Source organism: Bos javanicus, chromosome 28, assembly GCF_032452875.1.
Source record: "Bos javanicus breed banteng chromosome 28, ARS-OSU_banteng_1.0, whole genome shotgun sequence".
Taxonomy (NCBI): Eukaryota; Metazoa; Chordata; class Mammalia; order Artiodactyla; family Bovidae; genus Bos; species Bos javanicus.
The window spans coordinates 44,843,488-44,863,991 of NC_083895.1; the positions used below are offsets into that span (position 1 = coordinate 44,843,488).

At 47.2% G+C, this 20,504-nt stretch overlaps 1 protein-coding gene across 3 annotated transcripts in view; it reads right to left on the reverse strand.

The window, feature by feature from the left end:
• Nucleotides 1-20,504, reverse strand: part of VSTM4 (V-set and transmembrane domain containing 4) — an 87,398-nt gene that overhangs the window by 56,514 nt on the left and 10,380 nt on the right. For all 3 annotated transcript variants that reach the window (XM_061405655.1, XM_061405656.1, XM_061405654.1), the window contains exon 3: nt 4,931-4,999. In XM_061405655.1, coding sequence (XP_061261639.1) covers nt 4,931-4,999 — 69 coding nt within the window. The remainder of the gene's footprint in view (nt 1-4,930; nt 5,000-20,504) is intronic.

Sequence of the window (20,504 nt, forward strand, 5' to 3'; positions counted from 1 at the left end):
AGAAAGCTTCCCCGGTAGCATCCAGTGCTATTGGAAACCACCATTGGGTTTTCCCACTAGGAAGTTATTGGAAAAGTCCTGGAGGAAAGCCCCTTTAGTAGGGTGGTGGGGACAAAGCCAGATAACCGGAGTCAAGGAGCTCAATGGGGTATGAGGAGACTGAGCTAGACACAGAGAAAACTGTCTCCTATAAGTGAAATCAAAACTGCCTTTCTAAAGAGATGCCTGTGTCTCAGATGTGTGGGCTTTGCAGCTTAATTCAGTAGAGAACTCTGCAAGTGGGCAGTTACGGGGACAGGCTTGGCCTTCCATTTAACATGAAGTTCCAAGGGACAGAGCAGAGGTCACAGCCTGGGACTCAGGACAGGATACAGGACAGGCCAGAACATGAATAACATATGGCCAGTCCTGGATTCACACACTGTTGAGCAAACTATTCTGGGAACAGGACTACAGAGCCATTTCTGGCTCTAGAGGCTGAGGAACAACACAAAGTGCCAGGCAGACAGAACACGGGCAGGGGGGTGCAGCATCTGTCTCAAAAGGATTCCGGAGACTCGGGCCCCGGGAGCAAAAGGCAATGGCAACTGGACTTCAGGATTGGGATGGAGAGAACTCTCTTCCTTAAGTTTCTGTGTCGATGGAGCAGAGTGACCTGAGTCACGAGTTCCCCTCTTCATCAGACGGCGTCTCTGGTTTCAGGACTACAGGAACCAAACAGGGATGAGGTATCAGGGAGACTCTCCCACCAGTGTCCCCCCAAAACCTACTGCAGACATCTGTGGCACGCTCTAAGGTAGGAGGCAAAGGGCTCCAGGAGGCCCACATGACATTTTCAGATCACAGCCTCCTCAACGTGCACAGAATGGCTCTCCACAGGCAGCCACGGCTACAGAGTCATAAAACATCTGGCCAGTCTGGAAGGCTCAGCTGCACCGCCAAGCACACAGGCCCTCCGGGCTGTGGACACTGGCCAGCAGGCACCAGCCACCCTCACGTGGGTCCCACAGGCTTAGCACGGATCAGGCCTGCTCTATTGTATTCTCAAAGCCACAGGAACATTAAACAGTATCACCTTGTAGGAGGAGAAAAAGCTCAGGAACACCTGAGGTTTCTGTGGATTGGGCAGCACCCCCAGTTGCTGGTTTTTCCCTCTGTTTTCAAGCATCCCTTTGCTGCAGAAAGGCGATCTCCCTGCTGGAACTACTCAGAACACTAAAACCACCTCCCCTATCTTTCTCGGAAAACAAAGGGAAAACAAAGGTTAAACCCTGAGCCATCGGAAACGCCAGCACAAATGACTAAGACTCCAGGATGGTTTTTGCCAGCAAGCTAGAGCCAAAGTGTTCCTCGGGTGACACAGTATGGCTCCAGATGCGGTTCTCAGGCTGGATACTGGCCCGCAGTTGCCTGATCTTTCACCTTTTCCTTTACCTTTTATATAAACGCCTCTCTCATTATAAATGTTCGCCCAGAGGTTGTAAAACTCGGGCCAGGCCAAACAATGCTTGTCCGGAGGCTGAATCCTCACCTTCAGCTTCAGGTTGAACCTACACTTAACCAAATCCGGGCTTAGCTTTTCAAATACCACAAACACCTGAACGCTCAAAATAGTTCTAAAAATCTTCCTTGTTCTCCGAAATCACTTGCAGTTTCATCGTCTGCAGCTGGACTTCCAAAGACACCAACGTCTTTGTTAGATCCAACTGCAAGCCGCCATGCAGAAAGTTGTCTCCCCACCGCCCCCAGCCCAGGCCTCCCTGAAGCAGATGGCGGGGCCGGCAGGCTAGAGTGATGTGCATGCCGCAGGGAGGCAAGATGTGGTGCGCTGTGTCTGCATGCCAGCTCCCATCCGTTCAGAGAGCCAGGCCACACCAGGCCAGGCCAGGCAGAGCAGTCCCCATGAAAGGCAGCCTGCGCACCTGTTGCTGGGCAACCATGAGCCTGGCTGGAGTATTGAGCGCTGCTTTGAAACCCGGTGACCCCAGCATTCCTCAGCACAGGGAAGGAGCTCAACTACCCCCCCGCCCGGGGCCACTGAATCCAGAAAATTGATGTCCACCCTCTATATTTCCAGGGCAACTACAAATCCCTATTTTGCAGTTCTGTGGAAAAAACCAGGTACTTCTACTCCTGTTTTTATCCAGCCAGTAATAATATGTTGCTTGGGGAGAAATACCTGAGCTATAGCCCGGAGGGATTTTAACTTACTCCAGCATCTCACCAAGAGGCCTGACAATGCTTTTTTTGTGGTGCGGGCATGCAGCCAGGCCGAGCTGAGTCCCAGGAGGACAGATATCCGTCCTCAAGCGCTGCCGCTGCGCTCCCATCCAGGAACGAAAGGGCAAAGGCCTGGGATCAGACGCCAGCGAGTTTCAGCTGTACCCCTGACCTCGTCAACACTGTGGCTGGGTTAAAAAAGCAAAAGCCACAGATGCTGCTGCTGCTGCCAAAATCACAGGGAAAGAGCACTTTGGACACAGCTGCTCTGAGGCAGGATATACACTGAGAATTCCAGTCCTGCTTTTCTGTAGAAACCGAATTCTCTGTGTGGAGAAGACCATGGGCTATAGATTTTGTGTAGAGTTAAACTGAGAGTAACCCTGATATTCTGTAGCTACACATGAACTAAAAAGTAATCATTAATTGTACAAAATGTTTTAGAGATTGGGATTGTGCAGCAAGGTGTGTGTGTGCAGACTTTTAAATGCTCCAGTCTTTCCAAATATATAAAGTCCTGGGTTTGGGGCCATAGTATTTTCAAACAGTCTTCGGATCACTTGCACCAGAAACACCTCAAGCCCTGATGAAGTGCAAATTCTTTGATCTCTTCCTAAATGTATAATCAGATTCTTGGCAGGGGCAGGAGTGGAGGGCAACCCAGAGTCTGGGTTACTAACAACCCCCCAGGATATCCTTATGCACCTGAAGATAAACAAGGTTCCTGCTGTCATATCTGCCAGTGATCTGTCTTAGAGAGCCCCCAGGGTATCTCCAGACGTGCCCCCTTCCAGTGCCTGGGTTATAGGGCAGCCTCAGAATATGGGCACACCAAGTGCTTTTTCTAATGCTTCACTCTGTGAGGATGAAAGTCACACGTCTCTTTGCTAACAAATAGGCATTCACTGAATGAAAGGCTAAAGGAGGGAACTGTGGATTATTTTACTTGGAGAAGATCATTAAATACAGAAAAAGCCATCTACAAAATGTGCAGAAGAAAAGGCAGGGAATACAAAGAATCACTGTTACAGTAAAGTGTAACCTGAGAAATGCAATGACTTCAAAATGAAACAATCCTAATGGCCTACCTGAGTGACACTTTATGCCTTGCAAACCAGGTTCATAATTATGCTTATGTTTTTCTTAGGGAGACAGTTCCTCAAGTCACTGTTATTAACTAGCTATCAGAAGAGGTAGGTTTGAATCCAAGTGCAGTCTGCCATGAGCATGTTCTCATATCCACTGAATTAACAAAGGGTGATGCTGAACCCCCAGGGGACACAGGTCTCAGATCCTTTTCCCAAGGTCCATACATCATCAAAAAATGCAATGCCTTCACAAGATGTAATCCTTCACAATTTCCTGATCACATCTTAACATTAATCTGTTGTGTTTTTTTTTAACTGATCAAAGGTTCTGCCTGAGAACTCACGAAGTACATTCTTTCATTGCTTATGGTTGTAATCTTCAACCACTTTACAATAATTTCCGTGAGTTGTCCATACTGTAAGGCCATATACTTTCTCAACCTTGGCACTCTTGAATTTTGGGGCCAGATAATTCTTTGCTGTCAGGGCTGACCTGTGCATTGTAAGACCCAACAGATGCCAGTACCACCAAAATGTTCTTGTGGCAAGCACAACTACCCAGACATTGGACAACGTCCCCTAGAGGGACAAAATTACCTCCTGTTGAGAATGACTGCTCTAAAGCTCCAGTCTGAGTATACATCAGATCACCCGGAGGTCTTATTAAAACCTAGGTTTCTGGGGGTAACACCCCCAGAGACTCTGAGTCCGTAAGCACGGCGGCACAGAGCGCAGTGCACTGTAACAGCCTCCCGGCTGTGCTGATGCTGATGTGACGCTGATGCTACTGGTCTGGAACCCGTTTGGGGAAACACCTAGGGCCATGGCTGCAGGCTGGGGCCATGGCTGCAGGCTGGCATCTCGTAAAGAACTTCTAACAAGTTCCAACTTAATCAGAATCTCTAGAGATGCGGTTCAGGCAACAGTGTTTTTAAAGTTCCCAGGTGACTCTAACATGGGTTGAAAATCACTGGCTTAAGGAGAAGGCAATGGCACCCCACTCCAGTACTCTTGCCTGGAAAATCCCATGGACAGAGGAGCCTGGTGGGCTGCAGTCCATGGGGTCGATAAGAGTCGGACACGACTGAGTGACTTCACTTTCACTTTTCACTTTGATGCACTGGAGAAGGAAATGGCAACCCACTCCAGTGTTCTTGCCTGGAGAATCCCAGGGACGGGGGAGCTTGGTGGGCTTCCGTCTATGGGGTCGCACAAAGTCGGACACGACTGAAGCGACTTAGCAGCAGCAGCAGCAAGGTTTACAAATGTTTCCAGAATCCCAAACTCTTAAGAAACCTGAGATAAAATTAGTCACAGTAGATGTAATTTGCCTTTTTATATTGCTTACAGGTCTCTCCTTAATATCACTTAGGAGTAGGAATTGTGAAGAAAAACAAACACCACCAAATTATGCAGATTGGACCTTTCAACTCTGTTCTTTGAAATCTGTGGACTGATACCTCCAGGCATTCCCATCCTACTCCTGACTATGTTTAAAGCAAGAAAACCATTTGATATTAGGAAAAAACTAAGAAGTCGGGGTCCTTTCTTCTTATTCTATTCATTTCCTATTATTGAAAAGTGAGGTTGCGTCTTATAGTAAAGAAATAAGTAAGAATTACCTTCAAAAAATGCCCATGTCTCCTTCTTTTTCTCAACGGATGAATCTTCAGAAGATTTGAGGGAAATCACTGTAAGACAACAACAAAACGAAAACCCGAAATTGCGTGAAGTGAAGTAGTTTATGAACCTGGCCCGTCTCAGTCCCAAAGATTATATCACATGGGATACATGGCACTTACATTTATAAGGTAATTTTCACATTTGCAAAAACCACATTTAATTGTCACAACTCACATGCCAGGGGAAGGTGCAATGACTTACACGTAATAAGTAAGAGACCAGAGAAGGGAATTAAGTTTTTGGTACTCAGTTCGGTAGAAGTCCTACACACCCCATATATTAATACTTACTACATCTTTCCAAAATGTAGTGCACTTGCTGAGTACCTCTAGGGAAGCCCGAGGTCTTCTGATGACTCGGGGTCGGTGCTCTGAGCACCATCCTCCGTGTAAGCCAGTCACCCAGTAGCATGCATCTGATTCTGAGATTATTTTGTTGGCTTTCAGTCAGCGGTTAAGCACTGAATTCACTGTGCCTGCTTTCAATCATCAGGAAACACAACTGAGTTACAGGACTTTCCTGGTGGCTCAGACAGTAAAGAATCTGCCTGCAATGCAGGAGACCTGGGTTTGATCCCTGTGTTGAGAAGATCCCCTGGAGAAGGGAAAGGCTACCCACTCCAGTATTCTTGCCTGGAGAATTCCATGGACAGAGGATCCTGGCGGGCTACAGTCCATGTGGTTGCAAAGAGCTGGACATGACTGAGCAACTAACACTTTCCCTACTTTTTCAAACCTTGAATGTAATACTGAAGAGTCTAGAACCATGGAAAGCTTCCATGTACACGGGTAATCTAAAAATTGACCAAATGGAAAAATGTAAGTGTCAGGGGATGAGAGCGCTGTCCAACGGAACTTTCTGAGGAGAGGGAAGTGCTCAGCGCCTGCACAGCATGCGCAGCGGCCGCTGCACGTCTGTTGAGCGAGTGAGACGTGACTTGTCTGCATGAGACGAGGAGCTGAATTTGTAACTGTATTTCAGTTTAATTAATTCACATGAAATAGTTACATGTGGTCATCATTTACTGCATTGAAGAGTTCTAGAGAAGAGAATCTAGGGCCCAAATAAAGACAAAGGTGGTTGGAATAAAAATTTAATTAATAGAGGAAAGGGACATGGCAAGGATGGTTTAAAATTTTAACTCTGTTTATTGCCCCTCCATTAAACTTGTATATTATTATTGCCATGGGTTCCAAATCTGAATTTTCCATCCTTATTTTTCTCCAGGTCTTGGATGGGTATTTCCTATTGACCTACCACACAGATCACTAATCTTCTCTTCACCTGTCTCTAAGCTGCTCTTAAACCCATCTACTAAGCTTAACATTTCATTTATGGTATTTTTTTCAGTTATAGATCATTCAATTCTTTTTTTTTATAAAGCCTACACTCTCTGATGAATTTCTCCAGCATGTCATCTAACTTTTCAACCATATTAATCATATTATTTTACATACATGCCTGATAGCCTTCACATCTGCATCACCCGTAAGCTTATTTCCATTGTCTGTTTTTCTTTAAGATTGTTTAAATTGTTATTTATTTATATTTATTTTTTTAAGTTTTTAATTGAAGGATAATTGCTTTACAGAATTTTGTTGTTTTCTGTCATATATCAACAAGAATCAGCCATAGGTACACTCATGTCCCCTCCCTCTCGAACCTCCCTCCCATCTCCCGCCCCACCCCACCCTTCAGCCTATCACAGAGCCCCTGTTTGGGTTCCCTGAGCCATACAGCAAATTCCCATTGGCTATCTATTTCACATATGGTATTGTAAATTTCCAGGTTACTCTCTCCATACATCTCCCCTTCTCCCTCCTCCCCTCTCCCATGTCCATAGGTCTGCTCTCTATGTCTGCTTCTCCATTGCTGCCCTGAAAATAAGTTAATCAGAGCCATCTTTTTAGATTTCATGTATATGTGTCAGTACACAATATTTATTATTTCTCTGGCTTACTATTACTCTGTATAATAGGCTCTATAATAGGTTCATCCACCTCATTAGAACTGATTTAAATGTGTTCCTCTTTATGCCTGAGTAGTATTTCATTGTATATGTGTACCAGAGCTTCTTTATCCATTCATCTGTTGATGGACATCTAGGTTGCTTCCATGGTCTAGCTATTGTAAACAGTGCTGCAGTGAGCATCAGGGTACATGTGTCTTTTTCAATTTTGGTTTCCTCAGGGTATACGCCTAGGAGTGGGATTGCTGGGTCATATGGTGGTTTTATTCCTAGCTCTTTAAGGAATCTCCATACCGTCTTCCATAGTGGCTGTGTTAGTTTACATTCCCACCAGCAATGTGAGAGTGTTCCCTATTATCTGTTTTTTATTTTGATCTTGTCCTTTGATGTGCCTGATAATTTTTTAGCTTGAATGCCAGACATTGTACAGGAAGGTCATGGCGACTCTAGATGGAATTTTATTATCCTCATCGGAAATCAGAGTAGGAGGACGCTCAGCTGATCCATTGAGAGTATGAGCTGCTCGGAAGCTGGGTTTCAGTTTTTATAGGATATGCTCTATTTCTGTTTGCCCTTACTTCAAGGATTCCCAATAGAAAGCCTCAAGTAATTATCATAGACCTTCCAATTTTCATCTCACAGTTAGAACTGCCAAAAGCTGTTTGCCTCATAAACAACCTGATTGTCACTTTCTGCAGAATTTTTCTAAATAAGCACTGCATATTTCCGTTCAGCTGCTCAGTCGTGTCTGACTCTTTGTGACCCCATGGACTGCAGCACGCCAGGCCACCCTGTCCATCACCAACTCCCGGAGCTCACTCAAACTCATGTCCATCAAGTCGGTGATGCCAACCAACCATCTCATCTCTGTCATCCCCTTCTCCTCCTGCCTTCAGTCTTTCCCAGCATCAGGGTCTTTCCCAATGAATCAGTTCTTTGCATCAGGTGGCCAAAGTACTGGAGCTTCAGCTTCAGCATCAGCCCTTCCAATGAATATTCAGGACTGATTTCCTTTAGGATGGACTAGTTGGATCTCCTTGCAGTCAAGCACTGCATAAGAACGGTTGAATTTCTTATAAATGACTCTGACAATTAGGCTCCATCATTGCTCTTCTCTGCAGTCAATCTATCTGTCCTTCAGAGAACAATTAGGAGAGCTGAAATACATAGGCACATATGTAACTGCATAATTATGTCACGCAAATATATCTATGAAATATAAATAAAAATAAATTTAGGAAAAAATCCTAATAAATTAAGAAAACTGAAATGCAGACTACTTTTTCAGCTTTTCTAATTGTTCTCAGAAGGAAGGTTTTGTCCTGTGGGGAACAACTCCCCTCCCTGTAGATCCTAAATTCCTCAAAACCAAAAAGGTGATACCTCCACATCACCATCTGGGGCACCCTGCCTGGCAGCTGGTCAGCGTCCAGTAAATAACTGACCTACTTCTTTCTGATGGCCCCTGAAAGAAAGCAATTTGGACATCCAGGAATGAACCCTTAGTGGACATTTGGTCTTTCGTGCGTTATTAGATATGTCAGACAATTTGCCTAACATCCTTCCTGCTTAATTTGCCCCACCCACAGCCTGTATAATCTACTCACTGTCAGAGCAACTGATCAGACTCCCCCTTCAAGAATTTAAACAGAGTAAATATGGTGGTTGTAGGTCCTGGGGTTGAAAAGTCTATGGACTCTGGGGTGGGCAGCTGTTTCGGAAAACAGGAAAGCAACTGGAGCAAGGGCAGAACCTGCAGAAGGAAGGTCGAGGATAAAGAACTTGATCCTGGTGGCATCCTGGGTACCAAGAGGCTGATGTGTTTTCTAACCTTGCATTCCATCAGTTCTGTATCCTTAAACCATTCCCACCTCTCTCCTGAATTAGCTTGAATGAGTTTTCATCTTCAACGAGTTGAGCCTAGGCTAGTATAACCACAGAGTCTTAATAAAGACAATACCAAAAGGAAAATAAATGGACCTCTGAGGACCTGAGATTTCAGGAGATCAGTGATGCCCGTCATGGTCCAGAGCCTTACTACTCTAAGTGTGGTCCACGGACCACCAGCATCAATGTTACCTGAGAACTTGTCAGAACTACAGGATTGCAGGGGCTCCAACCCAGATCTACTGGATCAGAATCCGCTTTTAAACCCAAATTTCTCGAGTGAATCATATGCACTTTGAAGTGTGGGGTGCACTGATGCACGCTGGGTGAAATACCAAGCTGCCATTTGCTAGTTATGTGACCGTGGGCAAGCCACTTACCTCCCCATTTGTTATACAGGGATGATAATAAGTTCAGAATGAGTGTGAAGCCAGAAGGGTTAATATATGGAAAGTACTCAGAACAGTGCCTGAGACCTAATGAGCCATTTTTATCCATAAGACAGCTCCATAAGAGCTTAGCTCCTTAGCTCCAGAAGACAGCAACTTGGTCTCTTTTATTCCCTGCTCTAATCCCCACACCTAATTATAGCATGGTCCTTCCCTGTCAGCCCTGTGCCTCAGAGTGTGACTCTTCAGATGTCCAAACGGTCCATAAGAAAGAGTTCCTTGTGGCTTAATGTCTGCAGTCCCTTTGCCTTATTTGAGATTAAAGGTAATAAATAAGGTCTCCCCAGAGGACTTGCAGAGATGGGTATTGAAAGAACCAGCAAGCTGGGATTCAGAACTAAGGGACTCTAAGCAAGGAGTTTGTGGAGGTTCTTCATTTCTCTCCAGTGCGGCTATTTTATGGGAAAGTACAGCAACCTTGTTTGGCATATGAAGATCAGCAACATTGGTCATAATCTTATCTGTTCTTACAAAAAAGAAAATTTTTACATCAATTCTGCCAGAGCTTTTGAAATTTTCCCAAGGTTCGGCATTAGCTATCTTATTTCAGCTGCTAATCCTGTGCTATCTCAAAGTGAATGTGATACATTGTCCAGCCACACATGTCTGAGTCCAGAGATTCAGGCCAATGCCCTGCTTGAGGTGGCCTTTGTCTTGCCCCGTGCTTGGAGCCCAGCCTCTCAGCCAAGAGCTAATGCGGGGCTGGGCAGCGTGCCCTCCAGGAGAAGGTACACTACTCTAGATGGTAGGAATGGTGCCAGCCCTGCCTCCCAGGGAGCCTTGGCTCTGCCACCCTTCCTGCATCCCAAAGTCTTGTGAGGGAGGGCTGTACAAGGACCGCCTCCTCCCACAGGGTATGGGGCCTGGAAAGAGGGCGGTAAAACTGATCAGGGAAGCAAAAGGAAGCCCAGTTTGGCCTCAGCACCAAGCTACTCTTCTCAATACAGCTTTATCAGCAACATAGTGGGCATTTTGAGCTCTGACTCCTGTGCCCATTTATCAATGGGTCTGGGCCACAGGATAAAGGGAAAGCAAAGAGCACTCAAAAGCTAAGTCATCAGCTGACCTCTTGATGGCTCTGTAACTTTCTGGGGACCCCAGCCCTTGGTGGGCTGCCCTTCTGGTGAGGCGGTGGCCTGATAGCAGTGACAGGCCATTCTGGGCTCCTCCCCAAGACAGCAGAAGCAGATGAAATTTAAGAGGGGTGGGCTGTGGGAGCCACCACATCCCGGCCCTCTGGTTGAAAGTGGCCGCGGGATCAAACTGTCTGGAAGAACACAGCCCAGAGGCACCAAGACAGGACGATCCTTTCAGCCTCGTGTCTGGAGGAAGCAGATTGGAGAGAAAGAATCTTAGTCAAGTATCCTTTGCTGGGACCTGTGGGGCAACCACCACGCAGAGAGGTGTGAGACCTGAGACCCTTGATTTCTGACTCGGACAGAACATCCTGCAGACTCCCTTGGGGAGGGCGGATTTCACAGGCTGTGGCAGGCTGTGTCCCCCTGAGTTCACATCAAGATGCTGTGACAAAGCCCTTCAACTGAGGGACTTCCTGTTCCCTTCCTAGTCTCCCGTTCACCGATGATACAGACACCTTTATCTGAGCCTGCTTTGAAGGACTGACCCATCCCCCCACCCCACCCCCAAGCCCGTCATTCATGGAATGGCGGACTCAGGATTGTTAGAGGCCCTGGGAAAGCCTCCTTTCTCCCAGTAGTCTTTCCCTCCTGCTTACCTGTGCCTCCAATTCCTTTCACAAAGAATCCTATGATTAAAGGAGCTTAAATTACAACCAGGGGCTACATCGAAAGTGAGGAGCACATTTCTGACACAGAACACCTTCTGGGAGGCAGGAGCTGGTAGAGAGAAGTGTGGGGAGGGCCTGGGTACAGACAGGGGAATGAGGGGGCCGGGGAGCAGCAGCCCAGATGCAGGAAGGACTGGCCCCAAATTTGTGAGACATGCCTGTACCTTCCTGTTTCTACCACTCACTGAGCGCCCGAAGATCAAGGTTTTTAAAATGTTAGTGTACAGGGGAAATAATTAGGCCTCTTGTGGCCTCTTGAGGATTCCCAGGCATGACCCCTGAACTTCTGGTTCAAGTAATTTGAGGGAAGGCCTGGGAATCTGTATGATTAGGGAGCACAAAGTTGTGGAAATTCTGAGGCTCGAGGTCCCAGGAAGCCGCATGGAGAAGCCCTGCCTCACACACTCCTCGGATAGAAAGAGGTGAGTCCCATGAGACATGGGAGAGGGGATTCAGGTCATGAGGAGCCAGACCCTAGGCCTCAATCTCCCGTCTAGTCCAGGTTAGGGTCCAGAATTCAAAACTCAACCAATGCGCCTCAATTTAATCCAGGGACAACAAAAGTAACAGCATGACCTGAAGAATAAGACTATCACACAAGTGTTGTTTACAAAGGACTCCAGAAGAGCCCTTTAATAACACGTCTCAGTGCAGGGAAATATACGGTGAAGAGCACAGCTTTCAAGGAAGTTATTTTCAAAAGAGCAGACCATCTATAAAGGATGATGTGTCTCCCCAAAAGGCAGACTCAAACTTGGAAGCTGGAGAGAATTTGAGTCAGAGAGGCCTTCCTCCAGTGATTACCTAATATTTCATACCCTCTATTCCTGCTGAATGCATTGCCTTAGAATGCATCATTACACTTTGCTCATTGGTCCGGTTCATTATCCCCCTCCTCCAGCTGAAGGGAAGTTCCATGCAGGCTGGAGCTGCATCTGTTTTCACGTCCCAGAATCCTTCCTAGTCCATAACAAGTCACAGTTCCTTTGAATGAATGAACGAATGCGATGACTATGATGCTGTATTGGTGGGTCAAGGTATCCCAGAGAAAGCTTGGTCCTGGGACCAACTTACATTGTAGAAGGCTGAGAAGAGAGTCCAGGGCAGGGAGCCCAGGCCTACCCAGCACCTTGCTTCCCATGGAAGATCTGCATCAGAAGCAGGGGGATTGCACCAGCTCACCAGGCCTTGGGAGCTGATTTCTCTGGAGGGCTCTAACCTTGGAGCTGCTGGCTCTGGGTATCACAATCACTTTTTGGCCAGAGAGTTCTTAGTTTCTTCTAGAATGGAGGCGGGAAGCCTGCAGACCTTAAGCAGGCAACATTCTGCATAGAGTAATAGGAGAGAAAAATCTGCAAGGACCAGAGAAAGCGGTATTCTTCGCCTTGTATTTCTGCGCACAGAGATATGTTATTAAGGGGCTCTTTTGGAGTTCTTTGCAAACAACACTTGTGTGATATGTTTATTCTTTAGGTTTTGCTGTTACTCTTGTTTTCCCTGGATTAAACTGAAGAGCATAGGTTGAGTTATGAGCTCTAGTGATATGAAATATGCACAAGATTCTTAAATAAAAAAAAAGAGGAGTCAATACCGTGGCTCAAATTCAAAAATTATTATAGTCATTTCGCTGACCTTTCTTATTCAACGATGAGATGGTTTCCCAAGGAAAAAACTAAATGTAGCTGTGTCCTCACTATTTATAACTGACTCGGTGTTCTCAAGAAAGGCAACTAAAACCCAGAGAGACACAGAGACCGCCTCTGTTTCTGCTCTCTGAAGTTTGCCGATTGCTTCCTTTCTCCCTTGACCCTCCAAGCCTCAGGCTGAAAGTGGCCTCTCTTGGGGCTTGGACAAAGCCATGCATGTGCATAGGACCTCCGGGTGACCTGCTCTGATGGAGCAGCTGATGAGAAAAGAAGAGCTCCAACTTTGTCTATTTTAGGCCACTCTTTCCTTTGCATTCACTCTAAGACAAATTCTAGAAAATACAGCAAAAGAGCAAACAAAAACTCATATTAAATAGACTTCCCATTGTGACAAGGCAGTGGGATAAGAGCTATGCATTCTGAGATGGAATCAGCTACAGAATACAAAGGCCATCTGTATTTATAAAATATTAAGACTTAAGGCTTGGTAAGTTTTACCAAGCCCTCTCCAGACACGACCCTGGGATAGATCTATATGTTACCCTCTTTTTCTAAGAAAGAATTATCTGTTTTTGGCTGCGATGGATCTCTGTTGCTGTGTGGGGCTTTCTCTGGTGGTGGCAAGTGGCGGCTACTCTGGCTTCTCATCGCAGTGGCTTCTCTTGTGGGGCACAGGCTCCAGGCACCTGGACTCAGCAGTTGTGGCGCACGGGCTTAGGTTCCCCCTCCCTTGGCATGTGGATCTTCCCGGAGGAGGGACTGAACCCATGTCCCCTGAACTGGCAGGCAGATTCTCAACCACTGGACCAGCAGGACGTCCCTATATCTTATCTTCTTGCTACCACCTTCCACTCCTTGTTACTATTAATTAAAATGGCACGTTATTCAAAACCATGAGTGATCTGGATCACTCATTCAGTCCTTCACTAAAAAGCTCGTTATACCAGCACGTGTCAGGCACGTGGGTTTGTCTAAGAACTTCACAGGGTACCTGGAGGCAAGGTCCCTGACCAGGACCACCGAGGCAGCCTTTCCTCTTATCACCATCCGCCTCAGCCCTCACCAACCACAAACGTGCATCCAGCTCCATTCAGTTATTTGCAAATCCCTCTTCTCCCCCATCCACGCCTTTGCTCTGGCTGTTTCCTCTCCTGAAGGGTGTGGCCCGCAGTCGCAGAGCCCTGCTCACCCTGCGGCCCCAGCGGAATGCCACATCCTCCACGTGAACCTCTACCATTCCCCCGAGTATGTGACCTTGTCTTTTCCGTACTCTCATGCAAGTGTCAGCCTCCTCTATGGCCTTTTCAGACTTTCTATCAGCTATGTCAGTAAAGTCTATCCAATATATACCCATATCGACATACTTCTCCAGATTGTGAGGTTGGGTCCCAGGCCAGTGGGGATCAAACCTCCCCACACGTACCTCTCTTTGGGCAAAGCACAGGGATGACAGGCTCATAAACTGGGGCTTCATACGTGCTCCTGAGTTTGTTCCAATCTCAAATTCTTCCAAGACCACGGCAGTTAGAATGAGGATAGACACAATGAAGGATTGTTTGAAGTTGTGTTTAAATTACACTCTGGTTGTCAATTTGTTCCCTTTGAGTATCTGGACCTGTTGACACTTTAAACATCATGATGTGAGCTTGCCTAATTAAGCAGTAGCACTAAATGTTTAGTTAATCTATTCCTAATTATCTGCTCCGTGTCTCTGGGGAAAAAGGAATTATTTAATTTCTTCCACTGAAACTTGAAATATCAGTTCCCTGTGGTGGTACTTTCAGATCCAATTATTAAATTCTCTCTAATATTTCAGGGTTAAATAGATAAGAAATTATAATTTCATCTTTTCCCCTAAATACATTTAGGGTAAACACAGTTTTCCATTTTCTTTGTCCGCTTGTAACATTTAAAGCTCACTTATATAATCTGAAGTCAAATAACAATACGATTTGTTAAAATATGTTATTTGGGGTTGAAATACTGTTTAAATTGCAGGAGACAGCCCTTACAAATTGCTTGCATTATTAGCATTTTCACCGTTAATGAAAACATCTCCGTCTGAAAAGAAGGAGATTGAATTCTGCTTAGAATATCAGACTGCTTCTGAATCTCTGGGTGGCAGAACCTGGCTGAAAAGCCATTGACGATAATTTTGTACAGAGCCTGGAGAACCAGGAATGGAAGCTGCTCTGCCCCTAAAAACAGAAGCCTAAATGAACGACAGCCTCACTCTTGAGAACCCTGGGGCCCACACTCCCTGGGGGAAAGGGCCCATGTGGCACCCTCACGCAGAGCCCCTAACTGGCCCGTGTCAATAACTGTTAGGGACATGTGGCACCCAGGACTCTGCCAGAGCCTGTCGTTGACCAGGAACCCCAGTTATCTTCAGGCTTCATCTTGGAAACTCTCCTGAAGAAAATCCAGGCTTAGGAGCTGGTTTACCCCCTCAGGGCTGTCCTCATGATTACAACTATCCAGGGTCTGCGTGTCCTGAGAGAGACCAGGCTGATCAGTGCAGAAAGGAGGACAGATGTGGGAGGCCGCTGGGGCATCAGACAGGATGGCAAAGGCACAGAGGCAGAGACACCACCAAAGCTTGGGGAGCAGCGGCAGCAAAGGGAGGCCAAGGGGCGATCAGAGAAAGCAGGCACAAAGCCACCAGACGAACCTGGATGAGGCGACGCGGGGCGGGCAGGGCCGATCAGAGAAAGCAGGCACAAAGCCACCAGACGCACCTGGATGAGGCGACGCGGGGCGGGCAGGGCCGATCAGAGAAAGCAGGCACAAAGCCACCAGACGAACCTGGATGAGGCGACGCGGGGCGGGCAGGGCCGATCAGAGAAAGCAGGCACAAAGCCACCAGACGCACCTGGATGAGGCGACGCGGGGCGGACAGGGCGAAGGGTGCGCGGAAAGGCTTAAGGAAGACGGGCAGCTTCCTCTGTAAACCGCACACCTGAGGCGCTGCGAGTACCAGGCAGCGCTGAGCGCACAGGACACACGCCAGGTCAGATGCTGTAACACCTGTGTCTACAGGGACAGTGTAACGTGAGTGTCCGAAAGCACCACGATTTGTGAAAACACTGGTTACAAGTGGTTAAAATGCTTTGTTTTGCACCTAGACGACAGATGGTGCCCCCTAAAATAGCAAATCTTCACCTCGATTTGTAAGTGATCTTGGAATCTTCCCCAAAGAGAACAGCTCGTCTCCGTGCCTAGGGATACATCATGCTGTGTTTAGAACAGAAATCCTTTTTAAGGCTGTTGGACCCAACTACTTAAAAAGCAAACTTATTATTTATTTCTTTTGGCCTAAAGGAACCAAGAGCATTTGGAAAACTTTGCATTCATCAATCTATGAAGCCTCCAACTCAGAAAATCCTGACCCTCCCAACCATCAATAAGGCTCCCCTTAAGAGACCCTGCTGAACAGCTTCATCTCCCGGTTGGAAATTACCCCAAATCACTGCCCATGCTCCCTCTGTTCCCATCCTGACTTCCCTGCTCCATCAACTCCAGCCTCGCTCTGCCTGTTCCGTGCTGGGCACGCGGCACTCCAGACTGGACCTCCCCACATTCTTGGTGTTGGCCAGGGCAGGACTGTGTAGTTCACTTCCTCCTGTCTCACCTGCAATGAGATCCACCCCTGCATCTGACCTGCTCATGATGAATGAGCCAGAAGCTGTTTCCTAGAGATCCTTTGTTTTTTCCCCCCACCATCAAAATATTTATTGGAACCAAAGCAGAGGGAACAGAGCTGTTAAGATGGCAAATCAAAGTGCAGATTGGAAAGTGGGGTAGAGCAAGATGTGGGGTGGAGGGGCACTTCAAATGCCACAAGAGGGGTCCCTGTGGTCTGGGCTGGAGAGACGCCCTTCACCTCACCCTGGCAGTGAAGACCCCCCACTCACCTCTCCCATCTCATATCCATCCTGGGGGCAGCTGGGGCCCTGCAGTGACCCCATAGGGAGGGACCACCCCTTCGATCCACCCACGGCTATCAGTCACTCTGTCTCCCTTCCTCATTTTCCCAATAAAGAGGACACAGGGCTTACCTGGCAGCCAGGATCAAGCCAATGCACCTCCCTCCTGCCTGGAGCATCTCTGAATTCCCCAGTCTGTGGGACCGTCTGGGACTGAGGAAGAAGCTGCTGTGTCCTTACCCTCCGCTGTTGCTCTCTTACTGAAAAGACTTTGCCCTTTCCAGATAGCCATGAGGTTGGCCCAGAGGAGCCCATCCCAGACACCAAGCCAAGCTAGCTCCATCTGCTGCCCCAAATACTAGTGTTTCCCAAGGCTCCTCGCCTTGGCCCCTGCCCCTCAGAAAGTAACTCACCCTCTGGTGATTTCACCTGCCTAATTCAGATTCAGTTCTCACAAGCCAGATCGGACGGGCCCTTCAGATGCACGTTTCTGCATACTTACTGGCCATCAGTGGGTGCCTCCGCCCAGCTCACTCTCAGTTTCCCTGTGGACGAGCTCCATCTCTTACGCTCCCTTTGTCACCCTGGACACGCTGAGTTACTCTCCTGGGTATCACCCCAGAGTTGTCTCCCTTGCCGAATCCAGTTATTAAAGTCTCCTTATTTGACCTTTAATGTCTCTCCATTCCTACTATCGAATTTGGCATCATTTAAAGCCTGTGCAATGGGCTTCCCTGGTGGCTCGGATGGTAACGAATCTGCCTACAATGCAGGAGATCAGGGTTCAATCCCTGGGTTGGGAAGATTCCCTGGATAAGGGGACGGCAACCCATTCCAGTATTTTGCCTGGAGAATTCCATGGACAGAGGAGCCTGGCAGGCTACAATACATAGGGTCTAAAAGAGTCGGACATGACTGACCAACTAACACTTTCACAAGGCCCATGCAGCCACAAAAGACTGCCTCTTCACTCTGTAGCCTGGTCCTCCCAGAGGGGTCTGTCAAAAGACTCTATATGCTTCATGGACTTGCCAAGGACTAAAGAAAAGACTCTCCACAAACGCCTGATGATAAAATCACCTAGTATGCTAAGTCAATTCATTTGTGTCCTACTCTTTGCGACTCTATGGACTGCAGCCCTCCATGGAATTCTCCATGTCATGCCCTCCTGCAGGGGATCTTCTGGACCCAAGGATCAAACCTGAATCTTACATCTCCTGCATTGACAGGTGGGTTCTTTATCACTAGCACCACCTAAGAAACCCCGAAAATCACCTAGACTAGATGTTAAACATTCAAATTCCAACCCAGGCTGAACAGACTAGAATCTCTAGGGTAGATACTTCAGAATCTGGCTTTGGTGATACTGATCATTAGGTAAGGCTGAGAACACTAGCTTACAGAATCAAGTGGAAATGCTTTGCCATTCAGTATTGTCCCCTCCGCCATCAGCCCAGCCTGCTTCCCCTATACCCACTGCCACCTCCCCTCCCAGTTCAGACTCCAGCAGTCCTGATTCAGTGCTGTGGGACACCCTACCCACCAAGATGCCGCCTCATCTCATCTGCTGCCCCACATAAACAGCCAATGGCAGCTCAAGCACTGCCTGCTCCTCATCCTCAGGAGCCGCCTATGCATTCACACCATGCTCCGTGCACACCTGCATCATTGCACCCGACACTATGACATCATATCTGCTTCTGTATCTGCCACCCTATAGACAGATCCACCCTGTGTCCCCAAGTTTCCAGCACAGCGAGGTACAGAGCAGGTGCTCCATGAAATAAATCCCCGCTGAGTGAGGAATAAACGAATCCACCAAGCACTCTAGTCCATATGCAATTCACTGAGCCCAGCAAAGCTTCCTCAGCTAAACCGATCATACTCTGGAGGCTGCCTCTCGCTCCGATATCACGTTTGCTACTCTTCTCTAGATCGAATCTGTCTTTCTGCAAATGGGGCTCCCCAAATAGACTGCGCAGTGAACACTAGTGTCTCCCCAGCAGAGTACACATAACACAGCCAGCTTCCCTCTTAGGGACACCAGGCCAGTTTGTACACGGATGGAGATAGCATGGCTGTCCGCTCTGCCATATCACCCTGCAGTGGTGGTTCAGTCGCTAAGTTGTATCCAACTCTTGTGATCCCAAGGGCTGTAGCCCATCAGCCTCCTCTGTCCATGGGACTTTCCAGGCAAGAATGCTGGAGTGGGAAGCTATTTCCTTCTCCAGGGAATCTTCCCAACCTAGGGATCAAACCCAGGTCTCCTGCATTAGAGGCAGATTCTTTACCTACTGAGCCACCAGGGAAGCCCCCTGTCACCCTACAGATGAGCATCTAATTTGCCACTGACACCACCGAAGTCGCTGCACGGAGAGCCTCCTATTGACTCTCCACCATTGCCTGCGAGCCGTTTCCCCTAGATGTACATCACTCTGCCGTTTTCCAAACTGAATCTCATTCTGTTATATCCTGCTTATATTACTCACCTCTCTGGATTCCCATTTGCTATGTTTTATTCCTTGTTGATGTCAAGAACATTTCCCGGTTTTGTGTTTTATGTAAAGTTCATTACGGTGACATGTGCCCCCTTTTCAAATCATTGATGAAGCAATTAAATGAAATCAAACCTAACACCCACCCTCCTGGAAACCTCTCCAGAGGGTTCCAACACTACATGTCACTTAGGGCTCTTGGATCCAGGGTCTCTGCAGGCAGGGCTTCTGGCTCACTGAGACGGTCACGTGGCACAAGCCACTGAAGAGCTGCACGGCATCCTCGCCTTTCCTCCTGCCTCCGTGCAGTCAGCTGACACTGACAAGCTCGTGGGATATGGCAGATTCTCTAAAGTAAGACAAGCATGACGCCAGTAACCTAGAGGGTCACACATGTTCGTTCTTCATTGCTTCCCATCTTCTTTGGAAGATGATAACTATCGTCTCCTAGAATCACGAGTGCGCCCCCTCCACGGTCTCATATACATGTGGTTTTCACACAAACCCCAATTTAAATCTTTCCCATTCTTCAAAATCCCTAATTCTCCATCATACTTTAATAATTTGTTCAGTTAAAACATAAAATGACAACTTATGTTTTGCCCCAAATTAATACAGCCTATATTTTTTAGCCACACCCTTTCAGAGATGTCCTCAGGAAAAAACCCAGGACAAACTCATTTATTAACATAGAATTTTTTCCCAATAATTTGCTACTTATTTTTTTAGTCACCTCAACACACATGCTCAAGGACTTACTCCAATTTTGGAGAAACTCAAAAACACACACAGGGCAAAATAAAGCAAATAAAATTGCAGTTGTTGGGGTAGATTGGTTATTTGGTCTGTTTTTAAATTTTTGTTCAGATTTCTCGTTCTGCATGACGCTGGGAAAGCACTCTGCAAGCACACGGCTAAGGAGCTGGACTGTGTCAGGAGACACCACCTTAGGGACACGGCAGGAATGTGGCCAGTTGCAGTTTATGCACAATTCCCTGGACACCCCCTTGTAACTCCACCCCTTCCTCCCACACTCACAAGAGCAGATCAAAGTACCAAGCAGTGGGGGAAAGAGACTAGTTTCAGTGTAGTTGCGCAAACCACCTTAAGTTGTGGTAACATGTAACCAAGTAAATGTTCTAGAAGGAACCCAGCTTCACTCACTGACGGGGACACACCTGAATAATGGATGTGTCGACAGCACTTACGTGGATGCGACGAACCTTTTTATCTATTCTAATCGGCAGGGAGTCGTTACTGCCCAGAGATTTACTACAGGGCTCCAGAATACACCGGGACATAAGAGTTAAAAAGGGTATACCTTAAGATCATAT